General features: G+C 44.8%; 1 protein-coding gene across 2 annotated transcripts in view; it reads right to left on the bottom strand.

The window, feature by feature from the left end:
• Positions 1–26,591, bottom strand: part of diaph3 (diaphanous-related formin 3) — an 814,225-nt gene that overhangs the window by 506,877 nt on the left and 280,757 nt on the right. For both annotated transcript variants that reach the window (XM_060941746.1, XM_060941747.1), the window contains one exon: positions 16,077–16,182. In XM_060941746.1, the coding sequence (XP_060797729.1) occupies positions 16,077–16,182 (106 nt within the window). The remainder of the gene's footprint in view (positions 1–16,076; positions 16,183–26,591) is intronic.

Here is a 26,591-nt window from a genome sequence, read left to right on the forward strand (position 1 = left end):
GACCTCAAGTCCACGGAAAACCTTTGGGATGAACTGGAACACTGACTGCACCCCAGACCTCCTCGAAACCTCTTGTAGCTGAATGAACACAAATCCACGCAGCCATGCTCTAAAATCTAGTGGCAAGCCTTCCCAGAAGAATACAGCTTATTGTAAAAGAAAAAGGGGATTAAATCTGGAATATGATGTTCAGAAGTCTCATACGGGTGTGATGGTCAGGTTAGGTCCAAGAACAGTGACCATCGACTTCAAAAACTCTTAAAAGGACTTTATTTTACAAGCTAAAAGCAGTTTTACTCGAGTCTTTACTCCAATAAGCACTGTTGTCATGGTTACCTCGTTGTCACGTCCACACGTTCTAGGCAGCATGCATGGCACGATTAGGGCTAATTACCATGCACCTGTTCCAGATTAGAGCGCAATCACAGCATGCGCTTATAAGGACTGCCTTTACACACAGACTTTACGAAGTATACACGCTGTCCTGAGTGTCTCACATTACCACGCTTTTGTGCTGGGTATTGCTTTACTGGTTTTGACTCACTTTTATATTTCAGCCTTTATGATTACCTCTGATATTCTGTTTGTACCTCACTCGACCTTTGCCCGTTCCATGACCCTGCCTGTGTTTTTCGTTTTTGAACTGTTTGCCTGCCTGTTTTTCAATAAACATTCTTTCTGCAATTACAGCCATCATCCACTTCCATTACACGACACTCGTAAACGTAAGGTACTCGCCGTCAAAGACAAACTTCATATCCTGGACCGTTTAAAGGGTGGCGAGAAAGAAACGCATTTGTCTAGGGAATATGATATCCAGAGAAGTTAAATTTCAACTTTTAAAGAAAAAGAGCTCAGAGACTTTGTAGTCTCTGACTCTGCAGTCAGCATGATGGTCTGAAAAGAAAGATGATGTGGCAAACAAACGATGGCAAGTGTGACTTGTTTCCTTTGCTTCGTAAATACGTAAGTGAATTAAGTATAGATATAAATGAAACGCAGTTGGTCTTGTTTTACATAAAGAGTGAGCGTTTGGTGTGACGGGTGGGTCCATCCATTTCAGTATGACGAACTTTTCAGTATAACAAACTATTCGGACGTCCCTTAGGGAGTTCGTTATAGCGGGATTGCAGTGTGACTTGTGGTGACCACTCTGAGCTGTTATTCGACAAGTCTCTGAAACCGTACTGAAAGGATGATGATGATGATCTGAAGGGGAAGCCATGGCCTAACGGTTAGAAAAGCAGCTTTGGCACCAAAAGGTTGTTGGTTTGATTCCCTGGACCAGCAGAAATGGCTGAAGTGCTCTTGAGAAAGGCACTTAACCCCCCAACTGATCCCCAGGCTGCTCTGCATCACTCTGGATAACAGCGTCTGCTAAACACCTATAACGGAACATGTCCACAAACTTTTGGCCCAGTGTGGATTATAAGAAGTTGCCGTGACATTATCAGTAATGCTAAAACCTCCTGCACTAGTATGGCATTGTTATTGCATCAGCAGATCGTCACCGTTAATTTTTCCGCCTTTCGTTCTCACCTTTCATTTCACGGCCAATTAGAAAAGCAGATTTTTGTTTCGTTAGTCAGCTCTCGTTTAGAAAACCAGAATTCTGCCAAATTACAAGATGATTCATTCTCTCCTTTGAGAACAAGTCATCGATTATTGAGCAGTGATCTCTGTAACCTCTTCAGACACATCTGGGTAAGCCTGTGGAGTAGAGTGTAGTGGAGCGTTCGCAGAACAGAAGAGTACCGAGTACTCAGAACTATTTTCTTCCTGACACTTTCATGCTCACGTACTGTGAGATGAAGCAGATAGAGCTGATTACCACAACGCGGTCCCCTGAGGTTGCAGAATTTTCGACACCGGCAAAACTTATATTAGAATTATACAGAAGCTGAAATGAAAGCAGAGAAATAGCATTAGCATCTATACAAGGCAGAACATTCATCTGAAGAGAGCTCTGATGCAAGAGAAAAAGGGAGTTAAAGGGACAGAGGAAAAGATGGACCTTCGTTTGTAACGAGAAGAGAAATGTGCCCTCAAAGTGATTCATTGGGTTAAAGCAAGGTGTGAATTTGTAAGCTGGAAACAATAATTAGCGGACTACATGAATAAAACAAAAAGCATCTAGTTGGCCTTCGCAGACGTGAACGGGTTTGCCTTGGAGCAACAGCTTTCTGCTCTGCAATGCTGTTTTCTTCTTTAAAGATTGCTCCCCTTCCTTAGGTAGGCTAGAGGAAATGTAACACTATTTTTTTCAGGCTCCTCCGTGATACCAAGTCTCTGTGTATTAAGTATTTAGCACTGATAAAGGTTCTTTGATGAAACTGACCTCGAAAATTTCTACGCTGGGTTTGTTTCGGCTTCGGATGCTCTAACCAATTCTTATTTTACACTTTTCGGACCAAAGGATTTTGGCTGCAGAATCGTGAAGGAGGTCCACGCTTGAACACATACAGTCGGGGAAAAACAAAGTACACCCGTCCTCAATTCTCGATTTTTTATTTATCGGGGCCTTAATAGCAATCGTTTGGTTCTCAACAACTTTTATAAATCAGGCAAATAAACTCAGGTGACAAAAAAAAAAAAAGATTTAAATTTGTAGCCATGCTTTCCCTGAAAGTAAACTACGTTCAGAAACCAGGTAATTGGCAGCCAGGTGGAAATGTACAAAATGAGTTCATCATAAAGAATGCCCCTTTTCCACCAAATCAGTTCCAGGGCTGGTTCGGGGCCGGTGCTGGTGTTGGTTCACAACTCGTTCAACTTGCGAGCCAGCTGAGAACCAGTTTGCTTTTCCATAGCTCGCGGTGCTAAGGGAAGCCACGTCATTACGTTTGCATAAACCTTGGCACGAATATCGAAGCAAAAACAACACGGAAGAAGCAGCAGCAGCAGCAACAACAATAATAATAAATGACTTGGCGTTTGTACAGCTGCTGCTTCTCGTCGCTTAAAAATGGCGATCTTTCGCGGTCTTGTTATTGTTGTTGGTCTTAACAACTCCGCCCCCCCGCTGACGTAAGCGGTTCTTTCCTCTGGCCCAGCAGAGAGTTGGTGCTAGCCTGGAACCGGTTTTTCTGGCCCCAAAGCCGGTTCTTTGTCAGTGGAAACAGAAAACCCGGTTCCAAACTAAGCACTGGCCCCGAACCAGCCCTGGAACTGCTTTGGTGGAAAAGGGGCGATAGGGTCGCCACTAAATACCTGGAACTCCTCACTAATCAGACAGAACTGAAGAAGCCTTTCGGATGAGAGGTGAAACGTCTTGAAGGATTTCAAGCAAGTCCAGCTGCCTTCTTTGGCACCTACGGTTAACCGTGCCTGTGTCTCACTGTACAATCTAAAGCCAGCTGTCGTGTCAAAAGATGAGACTCCCTCGCAATAGCAACCGCATAAAACTGGAGCAGAAACACAAGGTTCACAATGTTATGGGCATGTTAAACAAACCACATTACCACCCCGCCTGATAAAGTACACAAGCTTTATCCTGTAATACTAATTCTCATTTGACTAGGGGCAATGCAGAGCAGAAGGAATGCATTTTTAAATTATAAGTGCAATTCCCAATTGGTATTACAGTGTTTTTCTCTCTGTGTGTGCGCGTGTGCGCACGCCTATGTGTTGGCAGGCAGTGCATGACACAAATGACACATCCCACCGTGAAGGCAGAACTGAGAGTCGCTCTTCTCACCTCCCTCTGCTACCAATTAAACTTAAGCACTGAGGCTTTTATCAGTCTTAACAATGCAGCTAGCCGGTTAATAAAACACACAACACTGCTCCACTCTTCACTAACAATGAGAGCAGAGTATGTGCATGCCACACACACACACACAAAAAGATAGGTTGATGGAGGGGGAGGGGGAAAAAAAACGATGAAAGAGATCGAGTGCGTCTCTCTCTTCACCCTGAGAGCCCTGCTGTAGTTAGGAAGGCCACCATGTGAAAGGTCAAACACTAGTTTGGAGATCTGCAGAGCCACCATCCTAACCTCCACACACACACACTGCAGACAATTATCCTGAAAAGCTTCTCAGTCCAGAGTACAAAACAGAAAACCTGGTTACTCTCACAGAGGTCTAAGGGCAGTTGTCCAGGAAGTCACCAAACTTTTCACGGACATCTTCCATACCCAGGTAGTAGGCCTACTCCATCATTAAAGAAGAACTGAAGAGATTTTTTTTTAATCACCAAAATTCTATTTGTCTCATTTTATTAAATATCGGAATGCATTTTTGATCGCGGGGCGGCACGGTGGTGTAGTGGTTAGCGCTGTCGCCTCACAGCAAGAAGGTCCTGGGTTTGAGCCCCGGGGCCGGCGAGGGCCTTTCTGTGCGGAGTTTGTGTGTTCTCCCCGTGTCCGTGTGGGTTTCCTCCGGGTGCTCCGGTTTCCCCCACAGTCCAAAGACATGCAGGTTAGGGTAACTGGTGACTCTAAATTGACCGTAGGTGTGAATGTGAGTGTGAATGGTTGTCTGTGTCTATGTGTCAGCCCTGTGATGACCTGGTGACTTGTCCAGGGTGTACCCCGCCTTTCGCCCGTAGTCAGCTGGGATAGGCTCCAGCTCGCCTGCGACCCTGTAGAACAGGATAAAGCGGCTACAGATAATGAGATGAGACATTGACCTTGCTCCTGAATTTACCCGTGATATGCACTTTAATCATGATCAGTAAGTATTCATAATGAAGATCAAGTGTTCTTGGATAAGTGCGAAAGTGCTTCGAGTTGTGCAAAACGACTTTGGATTTGTTTGTGCTAAATAACCATAAACCTCCTCCCCTTGCACTATGCAAAAGTCTTTTCGCACAACTCTCATTTCAGTGTGGATTGGTCACAATACTCGAGATAAAATACTCTTCTTGATCTAGCAAGGGGTTTATGATGGTTGTTTCGGGATGAGAACCTGGAATTACCGTCAAATATTAAACTTGCGTGTTCTGTTCTGCTGCTCTGCATGTTCCGGATCAGTTGTTGAAGTTATTCCTGAAACGTGGACTGAAAATCTGATTCTTTGGTGTGTTTAGAGATTTGTAGTCAAGTTCTAAGAAACCTTGAATTGTGGGCGTCTTCATCGATAACTTCACTGTCACTTCTGGTCATCTTACAAACTCCACTGAGGTTAATGATTTACACGTTTCCAAACCCACCGAGGGATTATGCCTCTTGACCCGCTTTACAATGCGTGCTTTTGTGAACTAAGAGCGAAATCTAATCCTAAAAACTTCATCAAAATTATTGAGTCCCTGTATGTGTGATGACCTCGAATTGCTTTTGTACATGTTTGAATAATGAAGCAATGAATGCTGTGTACACCGGTACGATAGTGGTATAACTGGATCGATACAAAGTATAGCGGTACAGTTTAGTGTATCTGTCCACACTAGCGAGAAATGTTTGCGGTTTTCTTTCACGGTAGTTGAAATGCGCGTGCGCGAAATGTTTCCGTGGTTACCGAGTAACTTCCTTCCGAGAATATATGGCGGATGAAACAACGTGTGTGTGCTTTTTGTTGTCAATGTACAGTCTGTATTTCTGGTGATCATTTATTCAGTCGAATCGTATAAAACGCGTGAGGCAGTTGAAAAAGAAACAAAGAAAACGAATCTCCGTTCTTCACTATTTTATTCAGCGAAGACATCGATTGAGATGTGTGACTTTGCGCTTGCGCATTATATTTGTATCGATACAGAACCGCTTCATCTGTCCACACTGTAGCGCTTCGCTGTAGTACCGATACTGTACCGGTATGAAACCCATACATTTGTGGGTTTCGTACCGATACAGTTATACCGCTACAGTACCGGTATAGTTGCTAGTGTGGACAGGTGTTGCGGTACGAAAGTAGTATCATATCGGTACAAAATCCCTAGTGTGGACGGGGTAAAAATCTTTGACCGAAAAAAAAAAAAGACATTTCTGTGAGATGGCGGAGTGGCAAGATACGATCGCTCGATTTTGATTTTCAGAATCTCAGCAACTTGCGTAAAAAAAAAAAAATCCATCAAACATCTTTAAACCTGATCACTAGGTGTTTATAATGAATGTTAAATATTCTTCGAACTTGTGCGAAAGAACTTTAGAGTTGTGCGAAAAGACTTTTGTGCTAAATGACCGTAAACCCTACAGTGAAGTGTCAAATGTAGCGCTTTACACACGACGGTAACGATAATTGGAAAGTGATGAAACACTCTGTTTGCTTTGCTCTTTTGCACCAGTCAGCGTAGACACATTTAAACAGATCAGCAGAATAACAGTAAAAATGCCGTGGGGAAAATGTTCACCTTTTCTCCAAGGGCCATTAGACAAAGGATTTGTAAAAGGACTCTGAAAATGTGCCGTTATATATTTTATGGTTTGCTGAGATTTTATACACCTCTCATCAATCCAAGTAGTAGACACACACACACACACACACGGTGACAAAATACATTATTGAGGAGAACCTTTGCTTCCCCAACACAAAACAGGTCATTTGTCTTTTTCAAAATTACGTATATTTATCTAGACATGACTAAAAATGACCAGAGTTAGTTGTGGGAGGAGAGAAAAAAAAACCAAAAAAAACCCTAGGTAATTTGCTCTGTAATTTTTTTTTACAGGGAAGGAGGGAGAAGAAACAGCAATCTGCACTGGAAATAAAATCCCAGCGTAGCACCTGCAAATGACGAAATTAACCCAAGTCCCCATGTAAATCTAACACCAGCTATAAATAGGGCTGTAATCAACCAACAGATGCCGCGCTGATGATCCTGATATCAGGCCAGTGCAGTGCGAACGAGTAAAAGTACATTAACAGAAGAAAAGGCTAGAGCATCATTATTATCATTTCTGCAGATGCAGGCTGCGCTTTTCACAGCGTGCACGATATATGGCCAAAAGTTTGTGGACACGCGTCCATCACACCCATATGCGCGCACTACGCTTCCTCGCCTGATGTCAGGATCCGATCTCTGAGGCTCTCATGGCTGAAAGAGCACATCCTGACAGCCGTGCTCCAAAATCTAGCGGAAAGATGAGACGAGTGGAGCGGATTATAGCAGGAAAGGGGAATAAATCTGGAATGGGATTTTCAACAAGCACATGAGTGTCCACATACTTCTGGCCTTATAACTAAAACCGAGATTTGTGACTTTGTCCACCCACAAATTCTTCCTTCTTTAAAAAAAAAAAAAAAAAAAAAAGGATGAATTACGAGTTGGAGATTAATTCTTTGATCTTCAGTATCTTTGACTGTAGAATTAAAGGAGAGCTGAAGTCATTTTTAAACTTGCTTTATTTCTTAATTAACGTGTTATTCAATTACGTTTCCGGTTTTAGTAACCTTATATCGTGACTCGTATTGGCAACTAATTGCAATTAAATGTGATGCTTATCGGCCTGTTCGGTTTTTAGCCGTGTTGAATTTAGTTCGTTTGGTTCACGGCAGGCGTCGCTTATCCGCGCGATCTTCACGAGACTTGTGCGAAACGTGAAGTGTCAGCGCCGCTATTTTGAGAACTGTTTTCCAAACGAAATATTGCACAAAAATCGAGTTTAAATGACGATTACTGACTACTTTTTTTTTTCAGCGTTTCCTGATTGCTATCAAAACAAACAAAACGGCTTGATTACGTCAGCATTCGAAAGAGGGATGGCGCACGTGTCTTTTAACAACGTTGGCAGATGTTGGTTGCTTTGATTTCTGCTGTACGTTTTACTTCCGTCCTACGATGTCTCGCACAGGTCTCAACAAATCTCATTTACGGCCGTTGCTTTGACATGTATATATTACATAGCGTATTTCAAACACTTTTAACTTGCTATAGCAGCGACAAAATAGCGATCAAAAATCTCATCTCATTATCTCTAGCCGCTTTATCCAAGCTGGAGCCTATCCCAGCTGACTACGGGCGAAAGGCGGGGTACACCCTGGACAAGTCGCCAGGTCATCACAGGGCCGACACATAGACACAGACAACCATTCACACTCACACCTACGCTCAATTTAGAGTCACCAGTTAACCTAACCTGCATGTCTTTGGACTGTGGGGGAAACCGGAGCACCCGGAGGAAACCCACGTGGACACGGGGAGAACATGCAAACTCCGCACAGAAAGGCCCTCGCCGGCCACGGGGCTCGAACCCGGACCTTCTTGCTGTGAGGCGACAGCGCTAACCACTACACCACCGTGCCGCCCCAAGGTCAATGTAATTCTCCTATTTTATATTAAACTTTGGTCAAATATCTGTAACATTCTGCATTCTCTGCTATTTTTCCCCTTGCGCAATACCAGAACAATTCAGTTGAAATCAAGCTGTTTGAGTTGAATTGGTCCGCCTCTGAAAAAACTTGGCATTTGGATTTCCCGGCAAACGTTGATTTTCGTGACGTCGCGTGTGGGACGCCTCCTTCTGAATCCGACGTCAGCGCTGGTTTGTTTAGGAGAAAACGACCTGGTGGTTTTCTGCAAATTTCTTCAATGTTATCGCGTAATTATTAAAATGGTGAACAGATGTATCGTCGGAGGGTGTAGCAACACCAATCATGATGGGATTAGTACTCATCGTTTTCCAAAAGACCGGACAATATGAGAGAAATGGAAGCGCTTGGTCTACACAGACTGTGCACTGAAACCGTGCAAAGCTCGCACAGCCTGCTGGCGCTTCCGCAGGTGACGTCACGAATCTGGCTCTAGACTACGTTGGGTTTTTCCAGACGTGTTTTATTTTATTTTTTTCTGCTGTAGACAGATGGCCTTGTGCAAAATTACCCTTCTGGATGAGTGTGCAAAGGGACGTACTTTCATACAAAAAAAAAAAAAAAAAAAAAAAAACACGAAACTGGTCCAGAATATGCCCTTTAAAGGTGTTTGATGGATTTTTTAATGAAAGTTGACGAGATCCCGATCGAAAACGAGCGATTGTAGTTCCCCACTCCGCCATGTTTGATGGAGCCTGTATGTTAGTCACCAATCCTCCCTCCAAATCATTTAACACCGCACGTCCTCCGACACAGTACATAGCTACAGCCGACTTCCAGGTTTGTTTTGTTTTTATGAAAGCGTGCCAAGCTTAAATTATAATCATACTTATTATTTACAATTTGCTAATTTGATAAAGAATGAAAAGTCAAGCGAAATTCACAAGAGTTTAAAGAAAGCTTTTTGCCCATTAAATTTTTTTTTTTACGAAAGGTCGAAAGAAAGAAAAACCATGTACAGCTATTTCAATTATTTCATTACGCTATTTACAGTTTAGACAACTGCTGTGACTTCTAAATGCACGAAAGTGAAATAATTAAACTTGGGGGGGGGGGATGATCAACAAAACAGCCTTGATAAATCAATTGAACTGCAGGTGCCACTAAAAATGCGCACGATTTAAGAAGTTGGAAGACAGCAATCATCATAAACCCCTTCCTACATCAAGATGGGCATTTTTTTTCGATTATTGTGACCATAATCCAGAGTTGTGCTAAAGAACATAGAGCTGTCCTGAGATGCTTTAGAACTTGTGCTAAAAGACTTCTGTGCTAAATAACCAGATACCAAGGAGGAAGGAGGCGGGACTTCCAGGAGGCGTTGGTTAATGTCAGAGTCCAAAACATGACCGAGACCGAATCACTTCAGATTTGCATCTCGACTGGCCATCCTGCAAATGATATCGAGGAAGAGAAAGAAAGAGCTCTTTGGTCATATTTTGATAACTCATACTACTGATGATAAAACTCACCTCTCCTACATGCAGAAGGCAGGTTTACATATAGATGTGAGTTTTACACCAGAGTAAATGTGCAAAAATGTAACAACAGACTGCACAGAGAGCGTGAGAGACTAAATCCCATTCGGATAGGGCATGACAGGGAGCTAGTATGGTTCCGAGCTAAAAATATCAACATTGTATTTATCCATTCTTTGGTAGAACGACTTGTGTGCTTCGGGTCGTTGTCTTGCTGCATGACCCACCTTCTCTTGAGGTTCAGTTCATGGACAGAAGTCCTGACATTTTCCTTCAGAATTCGCTGGTATAATTCGGAATTCATTGTTCCATCAACGATGGCAAGTCGTTCTGGCCCAGATGCAGCAAAACAGGCCCAAACCATGATACTACCACCACCATGTTTCACAGATGGGATAAGGTTCTTATGCTGGAATGCAGTGTTTTGCATGACATTAGGGGTGTTCACACGGCACATATTTGCATCGATGCTGCACCGATGTATTTTGTTGCGATATATCTTAAATTTTGTGGAGCGTTCACACGTCACAAACCTGCTTACTAGAGAGAAGCGTGTTAGCACCGGTGCAGCCCCACTTGCGTTCACACGGCAGTTTTTGCGACCGTGCGATACGATAGTAATAATGCAGAAATGAAATATGCGCATGCGTGAAAACGTACTTCCTTTTCCCGGTTGTCATGGCATCACCAAGCGCCGGGAAAACAACGTGGATGAAGACACCAGTGTTGCCAGATACTGCTGACGTTTTCCAGCCCAAAATATGTTCAAATCCGCCAAAATGCACTTAAAACCGCCCAATCTGGCAACACTGGAAGACATGCAGTTCTGTTGTTGTTGATATTCGCCATTTTGGAAGCGCAAAATACCAGGACGCAAATTATGCAATGCCCGTATGTAATCAACTCTCGTCACGCGTAGCGAGTCTACCCCTGTAGCGTTCAGACGTCCCATTTTATATCGGCGCTGCCCCGCAAACTAGCATTTACTCCGGAGTAAATTTCTTAAACCACCTCCTGAAGCAGCTTTCAGGGGCGACACCGGTATAACTTTGTACCGTGTGAACGCTCTACCGGGGCAGCCCCGGTGCTACACCGGAGTAAAAGTTGCCGTGTGAACACTCCTATAATCATGTTGCAAAGCAATGCTTTAAAACCACACACAAGCTGATGGTAAAATTCAAGAGAACTTTTTTTTTTTAAATCAATCATTATGCAATGAATAGATTTTACGATCGTTATATTGGGCAAAAGTGGAATAACTCATCCTTCATATATCTTTTCTTTCAGGGCAAAAACAAAAACGATTTCAACCCATATGACATTTCCATTTGCTCCTGAGCACGTTCGCTTTGACTCTGCTTTATCCGCACCGATAATGAAAAACGTCACAGATGGCGAGACTGGTGGACAGAACAACTGAATGACTAACAATCGTAGGGTTTGTTTGTTTGTTCCTTCTTTAATAATACGCAGGCATGTTGTAAATGCTTGCTTTGGATGTAAATTGGCTGTGATTCCATCCATGCTAGCAGCTGACATGATCCAAAGCAAAGCTGATAAACTTTAATGAAAACGGTGTTTAATTAAACAGTAAAATGGGGTAAAATTCAGATAACACACACACACACACAGACAACACGGTAACGGGTGATGGAGAGAAAACAGGAAATACTTTCATTGCAAAATGTCTCAGCCAGGCAGATATTTCTCGCAGTAACCTTGACATGAAGTACACAATAAAAGTAAAATATATTGCATTGTATGTCATGAAAACAAAACAAAACAAATATTCAGTGTGCTGCACTCTACATACTCGCTTATTAAACAGAAGGAGAGGATTGGACTTGGTACAGCAGCAGCTATCCTCACCTCACCTCTGTTCTCACCTAAGCCAACAGTTATAAAAATAACCAAGCTCGGATTTATTAAAGGGATTCAAAAACGCAAAAAAAAAAAAAGTGGGGGAGGGGAAACCCACACGTCAACTGATTTCCTGAAAGGATCCAGGGACGACGTTCTCCTTCACATGAGCAAAACAACATATGTTGTCTGTTCTGCGAAATACAGCGTGGTGTCAATGCAAATGGGTTCATTTGGGACCACACCCACTAACCATGTGCGTAACAGTCTAGTCTTATGCCTGATTTTTATTTTTTTTATGCTTGTGACAGAGTTACAAAAACAGGGACCGCTGTCTCACATCTATCTATTAATTGCTGGTGTATGATGGTATTTATTCTAACCACATTCACTGAATATGAGCAATCGTGCACTCTGATTGGCTACTTTACTACTCGCATACCATGAGTAGAGAAAAACAAAATGGCAGAGAGCGTTACTGAACCAACCGAGGACGAAAACAAAAACACAAAGAAAAAGCAACAATATATGGAATAAAAGTATTTGATGGTAAGAACGTATCTTTTTTTTATTTTTCAAGAATTATTATGATAACTGCATTTGCCACATATTGCTCCTGTCATTTCGCCAGTTTGTTTACATTCTAACCGGAAATGATTTTGTCCGACGTTTTGTATAAAGTTTATATGTATTAAATTTGCAAAACTTTTTTAAAAACGCCCTCTTTCTCAAAATCCACTGAATATGGATAGAATAAAACAGTTATTCCACTCAATCTGGTCGTACATGGCTTATAACCAACTCGGTGCTACGCGCCTCATTGTTTATCAGCTCATGTACAACTTGATTTTGTGGAATAACTATTAATTCGGAGAACTGATGCTCTGTAGTCACTTATTTTAAATGTTTATAAACCAGAACTATTCTTAGACTTACAGTTTAAACGTTTCCTACCAGTCAGGCTTGTAGTACTTGAGTCCAGGACTCTGACTCGTGCCCTAATTTTAAGGACTCGTGACTTGACTCGGACTCGTAAATTAGAGACGAGGACTCTGATTTTTTTTCTTTATTTATTGTCACATGCCATAATAATTGGCAGAAGATATTTATATCTACATTAATTTTTGTACTAATTTCACGAAAGAGAATGCACATTCACCCGTTCATACGTCATGTTCAGGAACTTTATTGGCGCTAAAATGCCGCTTTGCTTACACAGACTTCTTGTGCAGTGGGAAAAAAAAAAAGCACTGCTGTGCGTTCCATACGTAGAAGAACTATCGAGGAGACGACGGGGACGACCTCGAACTTCCATCGTCATTTGGTAAGACTCCACCCAGAGAAGGAAGTGACACGCTATGCTCATTGCTCTGTTGAGAGTGGGCGGGGCTTGCTGAGAGATGAACAAGCGTTTTATCTGTAGCCTGTTAACTAGCAGTAGCGTTAGTTCAACACAGTAGCAGAGACGCTTTCACATAAAGGCAGCAACAGCCACCGTCAAATGGTGCGGGTGGAGTCTTGTTCTCGGACTCGCCTTGGATCAATAGTGGACTCGACTCGAAATTTTCTTTAATAACTTGGACAATGGGGACTCGATGTTTAGCAGCTCGACCACAACACTGCTGCCAGTGCAGGGAAATCTGCATTAAAGGTGCATTAGGTAAGATTTCTCAGAAATTTGATACGGTCTGTATCGGTTAACCAGGTGGACCTGAATAAGATTTGAGAATATACTAGTGCATCTCAAAAAATTAGAATATTGTGAAAAAGTTCAATATTTTCCATCAGTTATTTAAGAAAATGAAAATATTATATATTATAGACTCATTACACAAACTAAAATGTTTCAAGCATTTTCCTATTTTAACCAGTATGGCATACAGTACAAAAACATAAAAAAAAAAAATCTCAAAATATTAGAGTATTTAATTTCGAGTTTGAGTAAAACAGCATGAACACAGTGTATCTCTCGGTCTAGCTCAGTACACACAACCACAATCATAGGGAAGACTGCTGACTTGACTGTTGTCCAGAAGATGATCACTGATGCCCTCCACAAGGAGGGTAAGCCACAAAAGGTCATTGCTGAAAAGGGTGGCTGGAAAAGGTGCACAAGCAACAGGGATGGCCGCAGTCTTGTCAAGATTGTCAAGAAAAGTTGATTCAAGAACTTGGGAGAGCTTCACAAGGAGTGGACTGAGGCTGGTGTCAGTGTATCAAGACCCATCACGAACAGACATCTTCAAGAAAGGGGATACAACTTTCGCATTCCTAATATCAAGCTACTCCTGAGCCAGAGACAATGTCAGAAGTGTCTTATCTGGGCTAAGGAGAGAAAGAAATGGACTGTTGCTCAGTGGTCCAAAGTCCTCTTTTCAGATGAAAGTACATTTTGCATTTAATTTGGAAATCACGGTTCTAGAGTCTGGAGGAAGAGTGGAGAGGCACAGAATCCAAGGTGTTTGAAGCCCAGTGTGAAGTTTCTACAGTCTGTGATGATTTGGGGTGCCATGTCATCTGCTGGTGTCGGTCCACTGTATTTTATCAAGTCCAAAGTCAACACAGCCATCTACCAGGAGATTTTAGAGCACTTCATGCTTCCATCCGCTGACGAGCTTTTTGGAGATGCTGATTTCCTTTTCCAGCAGGACTTAGCACCTACCCATAGTGCCAAAACTACTACCAAATGGTTTGCTGACCATGATATTACTGTGTTTGATTGGCCAGCCAACTTGCCTGACCTGAACCCCATAGAGAATCTCTGGGGTATTGTCAAGAGGAAGATGAGAAACACCTGACCCAAAAATACAGATACGCTGAAGGCCACTATCAAAGCAACCTGGGCTTCAATAACACCTCAGCAGTGCCACAGACTGATCACCTCCATGCCACACCGCATTGATACAGTAATTCATGGTAAAGGAGCCCCAACCAAGTATTGAGTGTATAAATGAACATACTTTTCAGAAGTTGGACATTTCTGTATTGTAAATCCTTTTTTTGATCGATCTTAGGGAATATTCTAATAATTTGAGATACTGGATTTCTGATTTTCATGAGCTATAAGCCATAATCATCAAAATTCAAACAAAAAAGGCTTTAAATATTTCACTTTACATGTAATGAATAAAGAATATATGAAAGTTTACCTTTTTGAATTAAATTATGAAAAAAGAACTTTTTCATGGTATTCTAATTTTTTGAGATGCAAAAAAAGCAAAGGGGAGTCCCATATACGATTCGTACATTGGGGGAGTGCCTGTTAGAGAGCGCACTTGTCCTGGGCCATCGGCATAGTGAGGTAGGGTGGCCAGTTCCTTTCCTCGCCGCCTTTAACTTCCCCAGTGTTTCCACCAGGTCCCCGTTCACTGCTGGGTGGACAGGGAGCGAGCCCCAGATCCCCGTCGAGCCGAGGCTCGAACCAGGGACTGTTCGCTTAGCGGTCAAGCGCTCTAACCACTTGGCCACCTGCGCTCCTTTGAGATGCACTAGTATACTGTATGTATATATTTTTGTTTTTCCTCTTTCAAGCCCATTCTCTTTTTCCCACCTATGAACACAAAGCAGTGCTTCAGCAGGGTGAGCATTAACAAGGACTTTCATGACATTACTTTCAAGTGCACGATATAACACGAAACCAGAAGCTACAGATCCAGCTTGTAAGGATTTATGAAAATGTCACAAGTGCAATCTTTTTCTTTGTAATAAGCTCTTAGGAGTGCTACGTTGTGGTATTAGCATGTTAGCAAGGTGCGGAGTGAAGGGGTGTGAGGAAGGGTCGATGGGCATAAAAATAAAAAAAAACATGCATTCTGGACCGTAACTCAGTCTCCCAGAGGTCACGGCTTAAACCGCCTTTTATTCACCACGTTCTACGGAGGTTTCCAGAAATAAATTTGACTATTACACTTTACCAGGTGCTTCGTGTTCATGCTACTGTTATAGTAGATTAAAGTACACTCGGCGTAATCTTTTCGTGCCTCAGTGTGAAGAAAGCGAATCCCTTCCAAAGAAAAAGATGGCAGGAAAACAAGAGGTTCCAAAATAAAGCAACAAGTTCCGAAGACTTTCGTACCCTGCCAGATTCAGCGATTAGCGAGCTGCCAGGTTGGCTGTAATGTTCCTGTGCTATTGTTAGATGCGTTTTGCGAGTTACACCAGGCAAAAACAAAGTACAAACTCAGTCTGAGGTCCTCTGGGGTTTGCTGTGCTGAAGTAAGAAGCAAGCGATTTATTTCAGAAACTCATAGCGCCTCAAGGGATTTGTGTTACATGTTGTGACTGTGTAATTCCGCGGGGAGTTCTCACTCTAAACAGCACCCCGAAGACAACTTGCTTGTAAATATTAATTAACGTCACCTTGGCGTGTGTGTGAAACCTCTACAGTATGGAATCAAAACAAAATTAGTTCGTTTATTATGCTGGAATAGTGTACCACGTAAACCATCATTCACTCAAAGCGTAGACGTGTGTGTATGGTGTAAAGTCTCACCTGGAGCTGGACGGAGCGGTCAGTGAGACCCTGGACTATCGGGCTGAAGCGCCTGGTCTCCTTCCTCTCCCCTGCACTGGTGATCGCTTCAAGCACCTTCTCCAAGCTGAACACAACAGAATAAAATAAAATTTTTAAAAATCAGCGCATCAGTGACAAAACGCGAAGACTAAATGCAGCACACTCGTCTTTTGTTACTTGTTTTCATTTGGCTTGTTCTCTTGGCAGTGCTACAGCTTCTTTGTGGCCCTATCTGACAACGTGCTCACAGCTTTCCTTCGCTTTTACAGTTTCCTCCGGTGCCCCCCACCCCACTTTCTCAAAATAACTGGACTGCACATAACTTCTTTTCACAAAATTTCCTTTTATCATGGCTGTGTTTATTTGGCATGGAGTATTACTAAGGAGTCTTTCACTCATGTGTGAAAAAGTGTATAGTGCAGATGATCTCCGGGCCAAAAAACAAACAACAGAACACACAAAGTAGATTCAGTTTAGTCAGAAATAAGGACTAAAGATGAGCAATGTTCCTATAAGGAATTACTGTATCTTTTGGCACTATATATATGTTCTTTACCAGCTGGGAGGTCCGTATGGTGAAATACCGTGACCGAGGTCTTGAAAGTACTGACCGAGGTCAGTATTCAAAGCCGAGGTCACGGTATTTCACCATATGGACTGACCTTAAGCTGGTAAATAATATATTTATTTTTTCATTACCAAATTCTAACAGAAAACGAGAGCGCCCGAAAGGGAAAACCGAGCCGAGCCGCCCTTTTGAATCCTCATTCACGGCTGTAATGCAAATTGCTTCCTCCTACAAGTGCAAGTGCACTTCCTCGTCTCGTCTCGTCTCGTCTTCTTCCGCTTATCCAGGACCGGGTCGCGGAGGCAGCAGTCTAAGCATGGAAGCCCAAACTTCCCTTTCCCCAGACACCTCGGCCAGCTCCTCGGGAAGAACACCGAGGCGTTCCCAGGCCAGCCGAGAGACATAGTCCCTCCAGCGTGTCCTGGGTCTTCCCCGGGGCCTCCTCCCGGGGGGACATGCCTGGAACACCTCCCCAGGGAGGCGTCCAGGAGGCATCCGAAAAAGATGCCCGAGCCACCTCAGCTGGTTCCTCTCGATGTGGAGGAGCAGCGGCTCTACTCCGAGCTCCTCCCGAGTGACTGTGCTTCTCACCCTATCTCTAAGGGAGCGCCCAGCCACCCTGCGAAGGAAACTCATTTCAGCCGCTTGTATCCGCGATCTTTTTCTTTCTGTCATTACCCAAAGCTCATGACCATAGGTGAGAGTCGGAACGTAGATCGACCGGTAAATTGAGAGCTTCGCCTTTTGGCTCAGCTCCTTCTTCACCACGACGGACCGGTAAAGCGACCGCATCACTGCGGAGGCTGCACCGATCCGCCTGTCGATCTCACGCTCCATCCTTCCCTCACTCGTGAACAAGATCCCGAGATACTTAAACTCCTCCACTTGAGGCAGGACTTCTCCACCAACCTGGAGAGGGCAAGCCACCCTTTTCCGGTCGAGAACCATGGCCTCGGACTTGGAGGTGCTGATTCTCATCCCAGCCGCTTCACACTCGACTGCAAACCGCCCCAGTGCATGCTGAAGGTCCTGGTTTGAAGAAGCCAACAGGACAACATCATCCGCAAAAAGCAGAGATGAAATCCTGTGGTTCCCAAACAGGATTCCTTCCGGCCCCTGGCTGCGCCTAGAAATTCTGTCCATAAAAATTATGAACAGAACCGGTGACAAAGGGCAGCCCTGACGGAGTCCAACATGCACTGGGAACAGGTCTGACTTACTGCCGGCAATGCGAACCAGACTCCTGCTCCGTTCGTACAGGGACCGGACAGCCCTTAGCAAAGAGCCCCGAACCCCATACTCCCGAAGCACCCCCCACAGAATACCACGGGGGACACGGTCGAATGCCTTCTCCAGATCCACAAAGCACATGTGGACTGGTTGGGCAAACTCCCATGAACCCTCGAGCACCCTATGAAGGGTATAGAGCTGGTCCAGTGTTCCGCGACCAGGACGAAAACCGCATTGTTCCTCCTGGATCCGAGGTTCGACTATCGGTCGAATTCTCCTCTCCAGTACCCTGGAGTAAACTTTCCCTGGGAGGCTGAGAAGTGTGATTCCCCTATAATTGGAGCACACTCTCCGGTCCCCTTTCTTAAAAAGAGGGACCACCACCCCAGTCTGCCACTCCAGAGGCACTGTCCCCGACCGCCACGCGATGTTGCAGAGGCGTGTCAACCAAGACAGCCCCACAACATCCAGAGACTTGAGATACTCAGGGCGGATCTCATCCACCCCCGGTGCCTTGCCACCGAGGAGCTTGCAAACCACCTCAGTGACTTCGGCTTGGGTAATGGACGAGTCCACCTCTGAGTCATCAGCCTCAGTCTCCTCAGTGGAAGACATGACGGTGGGATTGAGGAGATCCTCAAAGTATTCCTTCCACCGCCCGACAATGTCCCCAGTCGAGGTCAACAGCTCCCCACCCGCACTGTAAACAGTGTTGGCAGAGTACTGCTTCCCCCTCCTGAGGCGCCGGACGGTTTGCCAGAATTTCTTCGAGGCCGACCGATAGTCCTTCTCCATGGCCTCCCCGAACTCCTCCCAGTTCCGAGTTTTTGCCTCCGCAACTGCCCGAGCTGCAGCACGCCTGGCCTGCCGATACCCGTCGGCTGCCTCAGGAGTCCCGGAGGTCAACATGGCCCGATAGGACTCCTTCTTCAGCTTGACGGCATCCCTTACTTCCGGTGTCCACCACCGGGTTCGGGGATTGCCGCCACGACAGGCACCGGAGACCTTGCGGCCACAGCTCCGAACAGCTGCGTCCACAATGGAGGTAGAGAACATGGTCCACTCAGACTCAATGTCCCCCGCCTCCCTCGGAAGCTGGGAAAAGCTCTCCCGGAGGTGGGAGTTAAAGACCTCCCCAACAGAGTGCTCGGCCAGACGTTCCCAGCAGACCCTCACCATACGTTTGGGCCTGCCAGGTCTGTCCAGCTTCCTCCTCCGCCAGCGGATCCAACTCACCACCAGGTGGTGATCAGTTGACAACTCAGCCCCTCTCTTCACCCGAGTGTCCAAGACATAGGGTCGGAGATCAGATGACACGACTACAAAGTCGATCATCGACCTCCGACCTAAGGTGTCCTGGTGCCACGTGCACTTATGGACACCCCTATGCTCGAACATGGTGTTCGTTATGGACAAACTGTGACTAGCACAGAAGTCCAATAACAAAACACCACTCGGGTTCAGATCGGGGAGGCCGTTCCTCCCAACCACGCCCCTCCAGGTGTCACTGTCATCGCCCACGTGAGCATTGAAGTCCCCCAGTAGCACAATGGAGTCCCCAGTCTGAGCACCCCTCAGTACCTCTCCCAGGGACTCCAAGAAGGCCGGATACTCTATACTGCTATTTGGCCCGTAGGCACAAACAACAGCAAGAGCCCTCTCCCCAATCCGAAGGCGCAGAGAGGCGACCCTCTCGTTCACTGGGGTAAACTCCAACACATGGCGGCTGAGCTGGGGAGCTATAAGGAAGCCCACACCAGCCCGCCGCCGCTCACCATGGGCGACTCCAGAGAAGTGGAAAGTCCAGCCCCTCTCGAGGAGCTGGGTTCCAGAGCCCAAGCTGTGCGTGGAGGTGAGCCCGACTATCTCTAGCCGGTACCTCTCAACCTCCCGCACAAGCTCAGGCTCCTTCCCCCCCAGCGAAGTGACATTCCATGTCCCAACAGCCAGCCGCTGTGTCCGGGGGTCAGGTCGTCGAGGCCCCTGCCTTCGACTGCCACCCAATCCACACTGCACCAAACCCCTACTGCTACCTCTGTGGGTGGTGAACCCACAGGAGGTCGGGCCCACGTCGCCTCTTCGGGCTGAGCCCGGCCGGGCCCCATGGGCAAAGGCCCGACCACCAAGCGCTCGCATACGAGCCCCAACCCCGGGCCTGGCTCCAGGGTGGGGCCCCGGCTGCGTCCTACCGGGCGACGTCACGGTCCTGGATTTTTTCTCCATAGGGGTTTTTTGGTGAACTGCTCTTGGTCTGGCCTGTCACCTAGGACCTGTCTGCCTTGGGAAACCCTAACAGGGGCATAATGCCCCCGACAACATAGCTCCTAGGATCATTCAAGCACACAAACCCCTCCACCACAATAAGGTGGCAGTTCTAGGAGGGGCAAGTGCACTTCCATGGCAGGGAAAGAAAGAAAAAAAAAAAAAAAAAAAACTACAAGTGCACTTCCATGGCAGGGAAAGAAAAAAAAAAAAAAAAAAAACTACATTTTGCCACCTATGTAGTCCCCTATTTATACAAAATTGAGTCGTTCGGGATAGGGGTCGACCGATAATCGGCCTGGCCGATATATCGGGCCGATATTCTGCATTTTTAGGGTTATCGGTATTGGCCATAATTTCCACCGATATGCCGATAACATGCCTTTTTACAGCCATTTCGTTCCTAACGCGACTGTCACTGCACGTCCTTTCCTGCACTCGCCTCTCTGAGTTCAAGAACACGGTCCCGCCCACCACAACATCTGATTTGTTTGGCACAAGAGATATAGCCAATTGACACGTTTAGCTAAATGCTGTGAACTGTTTCAAGGTGGCCGTACGGGCACTCGGGCAGAAGTGGCACAAGGGATACAGCCAATCAACACGCGTAGCTAAACGCTGTGAACTGTTTCAAGGCGGCCGTACGGGCACTCGGGCAGAAGCAGATCCCACTTCAAGGTAAGGACACGCTGCTTTTGCCGCAATAAGTCACAAACACACAAGTTGCAAAAGCACAACATCATTATATGTTTACATTCTTCATCTACTACTCGTTAAAATGATCCATTTGCATCTGTGTAGCCAGGCAAACTTAGCTTACGGAAGGAAGCACTTGAATTAGCCTACAACCAACTAGTCTCGCTGAAACTACATGTAATGCTTCCGTCACTACAATATAATCCTCCTAAATTGGGAATATTCGGCTTGGGCATTACAAGCATTAGAATGTAGATGGTTACTTGTTAAGTTGTTACATAACAGGGAGTGATAGCCGACTTTATGTTTGATTTTACTTTTTAAAAAATGCTGCAGGCAGCTCCCTACACTTGATTTGTTATTTAAAAACTACTTGAAGTTGGCAAGTCTTTCTTAGTTCTTAGTGTAAAAGAATCCAGAGTGTATTTTCATTTATTTTCCACTGAAAATGGTGAGCTGTAATATAGTAGGGAGTGATTTATTTTTTTATTGGTGAATATTTTATTATTATTTTATTTCTCATTTTATTCTTACTAATGTTTGACTTTATTGTACAAATGCTGCTGGCATCTCCCTGCACAAAATTTCATGTTCAATTTTACAATTAAACATACATTTCATGGGTATGAAGGTCTGTGTCAGTGTGTGCTATGTTTAATTTCATGTGAATTATAATGTTTACATTTATCAGTTGCACATATCGGTTATCGGCATCCCAATTCCATAATAATCGGTATCGGCCCTGAAAAAAAAAACATATCGGTCGATCCCTAATTCAGGATTCAGCCATGTTTTTGCTCGGCGTTAGCAAGTTAGAGGTTTTTAGCTTTCTCCTGAAATGTTTTCTTTTATTTCTTCTTCCTCAGGGTAGTAAAACTCGCTTTCGCAGTGAACACTGTCGTTATCGCGATCCATGCTGTAAAATTAATGCTATTCTCCTGAGAGATGCAAAAATAAATGTTGACAAAAATTGCTACGATGTTTGTTGTTGTGAACAAGCGAGTCGCCAGAGGTCCGTAACCGGGGTCCGTATCGTAGGATATGGACCCGCTCGCCAGCCAATCAGAGAGCAGTATTTGATGGAAACTGGGCCGCGAAAAAAATAAATGCATTTAGTAAGATTTCTTCCAAAAGCGTGTGGACACCTGACCATCAAACCGAGACGTGGTTCTTCCTCCAACTGTTACGACGATGTTGGAATCGCACAATTCTATAGAATGTCTTTGTATGCTCGAGTATTACAATTTCCCTTCACTGGAATTAAAAGTGATGATACACAGCGCAACTTTTTTGGGCACTGTTGCCGAGTGATTGCGCTTCGACATTGAGCAACATAATTTCTATCTGACCGATTTTGATTGTTTTGGGCAACTTAAGTTCATCCAATCAGAGTGCTAGCAACACTGTGGTGGGGCTCATCTCCGGGGTTGATGAGGTGGAGCAGCTGTCAGACTGGTGTACAAATAACAACCTGGTCTTAAACACCACCAAGACTAAGGAGCTGATCATAGACTTTAGAAGGAAGAAAACAGACATTCTGCTTGTTTATTAGTGGGAACTGTGTGGAGTGTTTCCATGTGGTGCCAGGACAACAATCTCCGCCTGAACGTGGAGAAGACGAAGGAGATTGTTGTGGACTTCAGGAGAGCGCACACCCAGCATGCTCCACTAACTATTGACGGTGCTGCAGTGGAGAGGGTGAGCAGCACCAAGTTTCTGGGTGTGCACATCTCTGAAGACCTGTCCTGGAGCAACAACACCGCATCACTGGCCAAAAAAGCACAACAGCGTCTGTACTTCCTCCGCAAAATGAGGAGAGCAAGAGCCCCGGCCCCCATCATGCACACTTTCTACAGAGGCACCATCGAGAACATCCTGACCAGCTGCATCACCGCGTGGTACGGCGCCTGCACCGTGTCCTGCTGCAAGACTCTGCAGCGCATCGTGAGAGCAGCTGAGAGGATCATTGGTGTCTCTCTCCCTTCTCTTATGGATATCTATAACTCCCGCCTCATCTGCAAAGCCATCAGGATTGCAGGTGACCTCACCCACCCATCTCACAGCCTCTTCAGTCTGCTGCCGTCAGGGAGGAGACTGCGGAGTCTCCGGGCCAAAACCAGCAGACTCGAGGACAGTTTCTTTCACCAGGCGGTCAGGAGGCTCAACTCCCTCCCTGTTCTACCCCTCCTCCCCCCTCTGCCCCCACCACAGATTCTACTCGCACCCCCCCTGCCCCCCCTTCAGCATCTGACATCATGTCACCCTCACAGCCCCCCCCCACACACACACACACACTCAACATTCATTAACACACTGAACTCAGGGACTGCACATTTCACTTTACCTCGCTCATTTGCACTATTCCGCACTACCTCACCTCAACAGCTATTAATTTATTGTTTATTTCATCTTTACCTGCTATACCTCAAGTGCCCTTGACTGTTTATTTGCTCCAATTTATACGTGTGTGTATGTATATGCGTGTATGAGTGCTTAGTCTATGTCTAGTTCTTATCTAGAGTGTTTGTACTGTTTATATTGTTTATTTCAATTATTCTATTTTTATTTATTGCATTGCCTGTTTGCACCGTGGGTCTGAAATTTCATCTGTGCTGTATGTCGAGCATGTATAGCATATTTGACAATAAACTTGACTTGACAGGGTCTCAGAATTTCAGTTTCTGGGGGGTCCACATTCAGGGCGACCTCAAAACTACAACTGTTACCACGAAGGCACAGCAAAGACTATTTTCTGAGAGTGCTCAGGAACTACCATCTTTCACAAAAACTACTGGGGTCCTCCTACCGTTGCGACATTGAGAGCTTATTTGTGTAGTGTGTTTGTGTAGTTTGATGTTTGTTTGAATGTTTTGTCCGCCGGTTGTGGTGTAGCTCTGGACCCAGTTTTGGGCGTCGGTTCCCTCCAGGCCTTGGTTCGCCATAGGCGATGCCTGCGCTCCCAGCTTGGACTGCAGTGAGCTCGTTGCTCATTTTACATCGTGGTTGTCCAGCGCTCTGTGCTTTAACGCTTGGCGTGATGTTCCGAGCGATGTTGCTCGGTGGTGTCGCGGCAGCTGTGCAGGCGGTTTGAGACACACCAACGCTCTGCGTGGCGGAGGTTCTCTGCTCGCTGTGTGGATTCATGGCGTGGTGTTCGAGCGATGCTGCTGACGGCGTCGCGGTGGCGGTGCTGGAGATGTGGGACTTGTTTTCGTGCGCCTTTTGGTGGGACTGTGGCTGCTATACCACGGGAATTACATCCTGACCCCTACTTGGTGGACTTTTTATATTTTTTTCCTTTTTTTATTTATTTATTTTTAATTATATTATATTATTTATTTATTTATTTTTTCTTTCTTTGTCTATTATTGTAAAGCGTCCTTGGGTTTCTTGAAAGGCACTATATAAATTTAACTTATTATTATTGACTTCCTGTTTGTGTGTGTGGTTTTCTAGTTGCACATTAGGAGACAGGAAAGCGCTCCAGAGGGTCGGCACTACGGCCCAGATCATCATTGGCTGCCCTCTCTGGAGGATTTGTACAGTTCTCGCAATATTAAAAAAAAAAAGCCACAAAACATTCTCAGGGACCCATCTCACCCCGGAAATACCGTGTTTGAACTGCTGCCTTCGGGCAGACGTTACAGGTCATTAACAGCCAGGACAAACAGGATTAAGAACAGTTTCTATCCCAGTGGGCATTAAATAAAGCAAACCTGTCCATTCAATAATACAATATGGGATCGTGCGATGCCCTCCACACTATAGGATGTGAATGTTTACGAGTGATGACTGCTGTTTTAAATAACTTTTTCAATTATTTATTAGTTTATCTTGTTGTATTATTTTCATAGGTTTTCAGATGCACTTTTTTTTGTTTTGGCACCAAGGATTGCATTTAATTTCGTCGTATTTATTTACAATGACAAAGATATTCTATTCTCTTCAAATCGCAAGACCACCTGAGAGTTTCTGAACAGCAGTGGAGCGAAGAAAGAGACACACAACTTGTATCTTTTTGTAGGTACAGCCACCCGTCTAGAACTACAAATCCCATCAACTAACTTCCGCGATGACCTACGTCACGGCTGGGCGGGATCACCTACGTCACTTCCTCCATGACTCTATAAGTGACCCGGAAACCCTCAGCTCACTCTCTCTCGTCGGTGGGCATTCGTGTCATACAGACAAAGAGATGACCCTCCCGTTCATCAGAACGCCCAAAATCAAGACGTCTGCCTTGCAAGAAAAAGAAGAATCGGCGCGCTTTCGTATACCACTGGCCACGGTAAAACTGCTTAAGTTGCGCTGTCTCACTCTAGTTGAGTTACAACCGGTTTTAATTGTACTATAAGTAACGTTACGACTGCAGCCCAAGCAGTTAATTAAAAGTTAGAAGTGACCGGATTCCTTCTGACTTAATCGCTGTGCACATTGTTTGAGCAGAGCCTCTTCCTCACGAACGACGAAGCGTCGGACCAAGAATTCTCTGCTTTTTACAGAAGCCTCCACGAGCTCTGTGAACCCCGCGAAACTTCGGGATATCTGGAAGTAAGGCTGACATTTGGGCAGATTAGTCTTAGGAATTAGCTTTATGAAGTAGTGTGAATTTAAACTCAGGAACTGTTTGTGCACACTGATCTTGCGTTCTGTATTGTTTCTCTCAGTTGTTCAAGAAGATAGGCTGTTGCATGCTTTTCTCTATCTTTTCTAACACCTTTAATTTCATTATTACACATATTTTGACCTCATCAAGATTTCAGTGGATTTAGTAACGTTATAAGCTAGTGAATTAGCAACCAGGGCTAATTCCTTTGTCTCGAGGGACCACGAGGCGATTATCACCTCCCCCAACACACACACACAAACACCTTAGATAACATTCCAATCCCTGATTCATTCCAAACTTTACAGCGCATTCTCCCGCGCGCATATTCAAACTCTCTCTCTCTCTCTCTCCTCCTCGCGCTCCCCCCCTTTTTCACAGTGCGCAGTTGCGCACGGGACACATCCTAAGAGCTCAGTTGCTCACGTAGTAGTAAGGAGAAAATCTCTCCTCCCCTCTCTGCCTCGCACCCCTCCCTCTCTCTCTCTCCTCGCTCACACACACACACACCTCACTGTATATATCGATGTTGAACTTATTGAGTGTATTTTAAACTGCTATTACCCATTTTTATCACTGTTATAATAAATTCAATTATTCTGTTAAACGGTGTGTCTGTTGTTGCTACTACGGTATATATTTCTGAAGTCACACAATCTCAAAGAACTCCAAAGTGTACATGAGTGCTATTGGCTGTCTATGTAATACGGTAAGTAATACATTATTGCTGCATCGGTAGTGATCATAATAATTGGGAATACACCATAATTTAGCTGTTTGGTAATTTATTATTAAACACCAACATTAATGGTATTATTAATGAGACTGATTTAATGAGACTGATTTTAATGAGACTGATCACGTAAGACCAATAGCACCCACATTTTTATGCCGGTAAGTTGTTGTGTAAACTCAAAAGTGGTGAATTTACCTCATCAAACACTTAAAAATAGGTGCCTGTTGGTTTTCTGCGTGCTCGGGTTGTAATTAAGACATCGATTTTTTCCAGTTAAGTGTAAACTGCTGTTAGCTAACCACCACTCCATCGAAATTGAATGGGAATTAGCGAACTAGTGGTGGTTTTTGCTAACGTAGTTAGCCGAAAGTTATCGCTAGCTATTATCGCTTTCGT

Source organism: Neoarius graeffei, chromosome 15, assembly GCF_027579695.1.
Source record: "Neoarius graeffei isolate fNeoGra1 chromosome 15, fNeoGra1.pri, whole genome shotgun sequence".
Lineage (NCBI taxonomy): Eukaryota > Metazoa > Chordata > Actinopteri > Siluriformes > Ariidae > Neoarius > Neoarius graeffei.